Below are 7,154 nucleotides of genomic sequence, written 5' to 3' on the forward strand. Positions count from 1 at the left end.
ATGAAAAAACAGGAAAGAAAGAAAAGACCAAAATGGATGTCAGAAAAGACTCTAAAACTTGCTCTTGAATGTCGACTAGCTAAAGTGAAAAGAAGAAACGACGAAGTAAAAGAGTTGGACAGAAGATTTCAAAGAGTGGCTCTAGAAGACAAAGTAAAGTATTATGATGACATGTGCAAAGACCTGGAGATGGAATACCAAAAGGGAAGAACACACTCAGCATTTCTCAAGCTGAAAGAACTGAAGAAAAAATTCGAGCCTCAAGTTGCAATATTGAAGGACTCTATAGGAAAAATATTAAACAACTCCAGAAAAAATCAAAAGAAGATGGAAGGAATACACAGTCACTTTACCAAAAAGAATTGTTTGACATTCAGCCAATTCAGGAGGTACCATATGAGCAGGAACCCACAGTACTGAAGGAAGAAGTCCAAGCTGCACTGAAGGCATTGGCAAAAAACAAGGCTCCAGGAATTGGCAGAATACCAGCTGAGATGTTTCAACAAATGGATGAGATGCTGGTAGTGTTCACTTGTCTATGGCAAGAAATTTGGAAGACACCTACTTGGCCAACTGACTGGAAGAGATCTATATTTATGCCTATTCTCAAGAAAGGTGATTCCACTGAATGTGGAAATTATCGAACAATATCATGAATATCACACACAAGTATAATTTTGCTGAAGATCATTCAAAAGTGGCTGCAGCAGTATACCAACAGGAAACTGCCAAAAATTCAGGTCATGTTCAGAAGAGGATGCGGAAACAGGAATACCATTGCTGACGTAAGATGGATCCTGGCTGAAAGCAGAGAATACCAGAAAGATGTTTACCTGTGTTCTATTGACTATGCAAAGGCATTCGAGTGCATGGATCGTAACAAATTATGGATAACACTGCGAAGAATGGGAATTCCAGAACACTTAATTGTGCTCAAGAGGAACCTGTAAATAGATCAAGAGGCAGTGGTTCAAAGAGAACAAGGAGATACTGCATGGTTTAAAGTCAGGAAAGGTGTGTGTCAGGGTTGTATCCTTTCACCGTATGTATTCAATCTGTATGCTGAGCAAATAATCTGAGAAGCTGGACTATATGAAGAAGAACAGGGCATCAGGATTGGAGAAAGACTCATTAACAACCTGTGGTATGCGGGTGACACAACTTGCTGAAAGTGAAGAGGACTTGAAGCACTTACTGATGAAGATTAAAGACCATAGCCTTCAGTATGGATTACACCTCTTCAGAAAGAAAACAAAAATCCTCACAACTGGACCAATAAGCAAAATAATTATAAATGGGGAGAAGCTTGAAGTTGTCAAGAATTTCATTTAATTGGATCCACAATCAACACCCACGGGAGCAGCACTCTTAAGAAATCAAAAAACACTGCATTGGGCAAATCTGCTGCAAAAGACCTCTTTAAAGTGTTGAAAAGCAAAGATGTCACCTTGAAGATTAAGGCACTCCTGCCCCAAGACATGGTGTTTTCAATCGCTTCCCGTGCCTGGGAAAGCTGGATGATGAATAAAGACTGAAGAATTGATGCCTGTAAATTGTGGTATTGGAGAAGAATATTGAATATACCATGGACTGCCAAAAGAACGAACAAATCTGCCTTGGAAGAAATAAAACCAAAACACTCCTTAGAAGAAAGGATGGTGATACTATGTCTTACATACTTTGGAGATGTCAGGAGCATCAGTCCCTGGAGAAGGGCAAAGCGAGGGTCAGCGAAAAAAAGGAAAACCCTTAGGGACATTGATTGACACAGTGGCTTCAACAACGGGCTCAAGCATAACCATTGTGAGGATGGTGCAGGACCAGGCAGTGTTTTGTTCTGTTATACATAGATTTGCTACGAGTTGGAACCAACTTAATTGTACCTAACAACAACAACATGATGTAAATGAAGTGGGATTAGTAGCAGTTATGTTAATGAGGCAGGACTCAATCTGCAACATTAAGTTGTGTTTTAAGTTAATCTCTTTTGAGATATAAAAGAGAGGCAACCAGAGAGACATGGGAACCTCATACCACCAAAAAAGCAGAGCTGGGAGCAGATAGCAATGGCACTTTGGCATTTGTGTACCCTCTCCCTCCACATCCTGGAATCAATTGGAGCCTTAATCCCAAAGGAATATCTCAGGCAGGAAAAGGAGATGTGAGAGAGCCGGACATTTTGCCCACAAGTCTCCCCTGACTGATGGAAGAAGAGGAAAGTTTTGAAGCAATATGAGATCTGAAATGAATAGCTCTGAATCTTAATACATAAAAGCAGCCTATTTTAATAACTAAAAATGACCAAAAATTATGAATTGGGGTGCTGTCCTAAATGAGTTCCATAGCCACTGGGGAGGAGGTCTTAAATAGGACACAGCTGGCAGTAATTATTGAAAAGTAAGCACAGAGAGATGGAGGGTTTAATGTCCCTACAAATTGATGTGCATAAATACTGTTTAAATGAGCAACACTGGAGCACGCATTTATATTTAACTACTAAAAAAAGCACAAATGAGACGTTGCTTCTGAAGTACAGTTATGTATGTATCAGAAACACCATAATTGCTTGTTAAAATGTAGGTTGCCAAGTCAAAGCCCAGATCTAGTAAGTTAGGATTTCTGGGGTGTGGCCTCAAAAATCTATATTTTTAAGCGAGGCCTTCAGGTGAACCTTATGAACATTAAAACTCTTTCATTACCAAATATTTATTTGTTCAAAAATTTTTTTATAATGGTGTGTGTTTTAGTATTGGAATGCATGCTTATTGTTTTTAAATTTTGGGTTGGTAACACGGATTTTGAGAAATATGACCTGGTGATGTTGTCGTTGTTAGGTGCCATCTAGTCGGCTCCCACTCACAGCAACCCTACGTACGACAGAATGAAACACTGCCGGGTCCTGTGCCAACCTCACAATTGCCGCTATGCTTCAGCCGATTGTTGCAGCCACTGTGTTAGTCCATCTTGTCGAGGGTCTTCCTCTTTTTTGCTGACCTGCTACTTTACCAAGCATGACATCCTTCTCCAGGGACTGGTCCCTCCTGACAACATGTCCAACGTATGTGAGATGCAGTCTCACCAGCCTTGCTTCTAAGGAGCATTCTGGTTGTACTTCTTCCAAGAAAGATTGGTTCGTTCTTTCGGCAGTCCATGGTATATCCAATAATCTTCACCAACACCACAATTCAAAGGCATCAATTCTTCCTCGGTCTTCCTTACTCCTTGTCCAGCTCTTGCATGTGTATAAGGTGATTGAAAACACTATGGCTTGGGTCAAGTGCACCTTAATCTTCAAGGTGACGTCTTTGCTTTTTAACACTTTAAAGAGGTCTTTTGCAGCAGATTTGCCCAACGCAATGAGTCTTTTGATTTCTTGACAGCTGCTTCCATGGGTGTTGATGATACAAGCCACCAATAAGGTGAGTACCACTCTGGCGCCACCGATCTGTGGTGTGACAATATATTAATAAGAACTAAATAGTTTATTGCGGGTGTCTTCCCATTAGGTTACAGGGGAAACCTCTGATTTTCCAAATATGACGCAGAGAAACCAAAATAAACACATCAGCGCTCCCTGTCAAACAGGAAAGTCATAATTATGCTTGCAAGCCTTACCTCACAGAAATAAAAGAAAAAAGGCAAAACTTTATAACAGTTACAAAACTAATGCATCCAGGAAGCCATCACCTAATAGAATGCCCAACCCATATAACAATGAGGCTCCAACTCTCGTCTGTGGAGCTTCAAGCATTTCAAAAGGGACTCACCCTGACAGTAAATGCATTAGAACTGGAATAACTTACTACCTACACGGTCCAGAAGCATAAAAAATGGCTGGTATATCATCAAACCAATAGTAACTAAAGAATTAAAAAAACAAACAAACAACTCATTGCTGTCAAGTCAATTCTGACTCCTAGTGACCCTGAAGGACAGAGTAGAACTGCCATACAGGGTTTTCAAGGAATGGCTGGTGGATTCAAACTGTTGACCTTTGGTTACCAGTTGAGCTCTTAACCGCTGCACCACCAGGGCTCAAAAATAATGATAGATATTATCAAATTCAGCTACCAGAAAATGCTTTATCCATTTACAGTACACCAAAACCTATTGTTTTGGTGTACTGTAAATGTGCACACCCTATGCACAACAAAACGAAACACTGCCGGGTCCTGTGCCATCCTCACAATTGTTGCTATGCTTGAGCCCATTGTTGCAGCCACTGTGTCAATCCATCTTGTTGAAGGTCTTCCTCTTTTTTGCTGACCCTCTACCAAGCATGATGTCTTTCTCTGGGGACTGATCCTTCCTGATAACATGTCCAAAGTATCTGAGACATTGTCTCACCATCCTTGCTTCTAAGGAGCATCCTGGTTGTACTTCAATGCCTATTAAAACGCCCATTTCCCCAAGTTCTCTTAAATGTTAGATATTCTTAATCTCTTTAGTTCTTTAATAAAAACATTTGATTGTTTTGATTTGTATTTGCATCATGGCATGTTCTGCATCTTTGATACATCATTGGGATTTTGTATTTTTTCCTTTGTTGAACTGCTCTTTTTCTTATTATCAAGAGTTTTTTTTTTTTTAATCTTTTGGATAGTAGATTTTGTGTGATGTTTATGTTACATGTATTTCTTTAGTATGTGGTTCGTCTCTTTATGTTGTGTTTCACTCTACAGAAGTTTAAGGTTTTTTTTTTGTCAAATCTGAACTGACTCTTAGGTTTTGGAAAATTGCTAATGAAGATCTTCCCATCCCACCCCAATGTTATTTTGAAAAACCCATATTCAACGAATGGATTTAACTTTTCTATTTTTTTTTTTTTTAGCTTTTGCATCCATTTAAAATTGAACTTTGTGTGATGTGCAGTAGTAATTGATCATTTCAACATAGAGGCAATTATGTCAGGAATACTTAATTAACACACTGCTAGGCTGTCTTTACCATAAACTAAATTCTCATACATATTTGAGCCTGTTTGTGTGCTCTATTGTTCTTGCACACTATTTCTATGCCAATGACACTAGTTTTAATCACTATTGTGTAGTGTATTTTTCTATATAGTGTAGGAAGTCTCTTATTGATCATCTTTTTCCAAAAATTTATTCATTCTTCTTATGCATTTCTCTCTATCTAGTGTACTTCTGATTTTAGAGATGGCTTTCTGACCACTCTTTCTCGTGACTCTCATAAGAGTCGTGGATAGCCCCACATAGACCCTTCGACTCCTTGTTCTTTGTCTCATAAAATATTGTCCCCCTGAGACTAAACAAAGAAACATTTTCTGTTTAGGTGACTGAGACTTGCCCTGATTGCAAACAACGCCCACTGTAAATCACCCCACCTGTGACTTGTCTACTCCTAGTGAAAGGCTAAGGCAAAACCCTTCTGCAGGAACACCTCATCTTCAGCTCTGGGGTGCTTTCCTTTAGCAGCAGTGTGAATGAAACCATCTCCTTAGTTGTCCTGTACATTGTCTTTTTATTAGGGAGGGGTGCGCCTTCCTTTGCTTCTTCTTCCTTCCCAATGCTTAAAATGTATGTGTGAAGGCTGGAGCTGAAGCAGCCTTCTTGGGCCATCAGGTGGCACACATTTAAAGCGTTGTTGGTTGCCATACAGATTCTAACGCATGGTAACCAACCCCCCCTCCACCGCCCCCCCCCCCCCCCCCGGCAAAGTAGAACTGCTCCATAGGGTTTTCAAGGCTGTGACCTTTTGGAAGCAGGTTGCCAAGCCTTTCTTCTGAAGTGCCTCTGGGTGGGTTCAAACCTGCAACCTTTTGGTTAATAGTGGAGCCCTTAATCGTTTGCGGGACCCAAGGGCTCCCACATGTAACAGGAGCCCTACTACACGAGCCTGTGGCAAGGGCTGTAACGCAAGCACCAAAAGCCGAAACCGAAAGCACTGGATCACAGAGTGAAAGCCGAAACCGAACCCACTGGATGACACAGTGGAGCCCTGGTTGCACGGCGGTTAAGAGCTCAGCTGCTAACCAAAGGGTCGGCAGTTTGAATCCACCAGCCGCTCCTCAGAAACCCTCTATGGGGCAGGTCTCCTCTGTTCTGTAAGGTCCTGAGTCGGAACCGACTGGGGGGCAACGGGTTTATAGTACAGAGAAGACCTGCCCCACAGGGTTTCCACGGCTGTGATCTGTCCCCCAAGGAGCAGGTAGTGGATTCCAGACGCCAACCTCCAGGTTGGCATCCGAGCGCTTAGGCACTGCGCAACCTGACGCCGTCCCCGCCAGGGCTGCCGGGAAGGGCGGGCCTTGCCCTCCGAGCCCGTCGGCTCTCGCGAGAGCTCAAGGAGCCGCGGCCGGGACTCGGGCCCCGCGGAGCCGCTCTAGAGAAGGAGCAGGTGCGCAGGGCGGGGCTTCCGGGGCGTGGCCTCCGGCCCCGGTACTTAACCCGCGGCGCGGGCGCCCCTGAGGCTCCTCAGCCGAGTGCCGAGCGCTCGATTGCCATCGGGGCCCTCCTCTGTGGCTCCGCCCGCCATCGTAAGTGCGCCTGCCGGCGGAGGGGGGGAGGGCGGGGAACGCGGGAGCTTCTGTCTCGCCAGTCCCCGGATGGAGGCGGGCGCGAGGAGGGGTGGAAGGGGGGTCTGCGTTCTCCGCCTGGAGCCCAGCATGTCCCCACGTGTTCCCCCTCGTGCTCCGTCTCCGGCGTCCCCCGCGCCTCCCCCGTGTCCCCCACGCGCTCCCGGCGCCCCCCACGTGCCCCCCACGCGCTCCCGGCGTCCCCCACGTGTCCCCCGTGTCCCCCACGCGCTCCCGGCGTCCCCCGCGCGTCCCCCCCGTCCTGCCGGCGTCCCCGGGTATATCCAGCAGCTTCCCCGCCGTCTCCCGCGGGGGTCCCACATATTCGGTGTTCCCCGCAGGCCCCCGGCTGCCCCTTCCCAGCGTCCCCGCGCGCCCCTTTCTGACGTCTCGGGTCCCTCCGAGACGCGCTGGGCTGGGCCGGGCTGGGCTGGGTTGGGCCGGGCTGGGCTGGGTTGGGCGTTTTCCTGTCTTGGGGGTAGAAGGGTTACAGGGTTTCGCGCGTCGGTGTAGCGGGTTTGAGAGATTCTAACTCCGCACTTCTTTAATGCAGAGGCCCGTAGTCCGCTATGGAGCGTGTCTTTACCCCGCTGGAGCCCCTGCTGCCCACCGGTAC

At 45.4% G+C, this 7,154-nt stretch overlaps 1 protein-coding gene across 5 annotated transcripts in view; it reads left to right on the forward strand.

Moving 5' to 3' along the window:
- Positions 1-6,377: 6,377 nt before the first annotated feature.
- Positions 6,378-7,154, forward strand: part of TPK1 (thiamin pyrophosphokinase 1) — a 322,900-nt gene continuing 322,123 nt past the window's right edge. Inside the window, exons 1-2 of one of the 5 annotated variants that reach the window (XM_064289603.1) lie at positions 6,378-6,499; positions 7,092-7,150. Coding sequence is in view for 3 of the 5 variants with exons in the window: in XM_064289601.1 (XP_064145671.1) it covers positions 7,108-7,150 (43 nt within the window). In the remaining 2 variants the exon portion in view is untranslated. Of the gene's footprint in view, positions 6,500-6,985; positions 7,151-7,154 lie in introns of those variants that run through there. The other 4 variants (XM_064289601.1, XM_064289600.1, XM_010600117.3 and 1 more) reach the window with 4 other exon arrangements.

The sequence above is a fragment of the Loxodonta africana genome, chromosome 8, assembly GCF_030014295.1.
Source record: "Loxodonta africana isolate mLoxAfr1 chromosome 8, mLoxAfr1.hap2, whole genome shotgun sequence".
NCBI classification, from domain to species: Eukaryota; Metazoa; Chordata; class Mammalia; order Proboscidea; family Elephantidae; genus Loxodonta; species Loxodonta africana.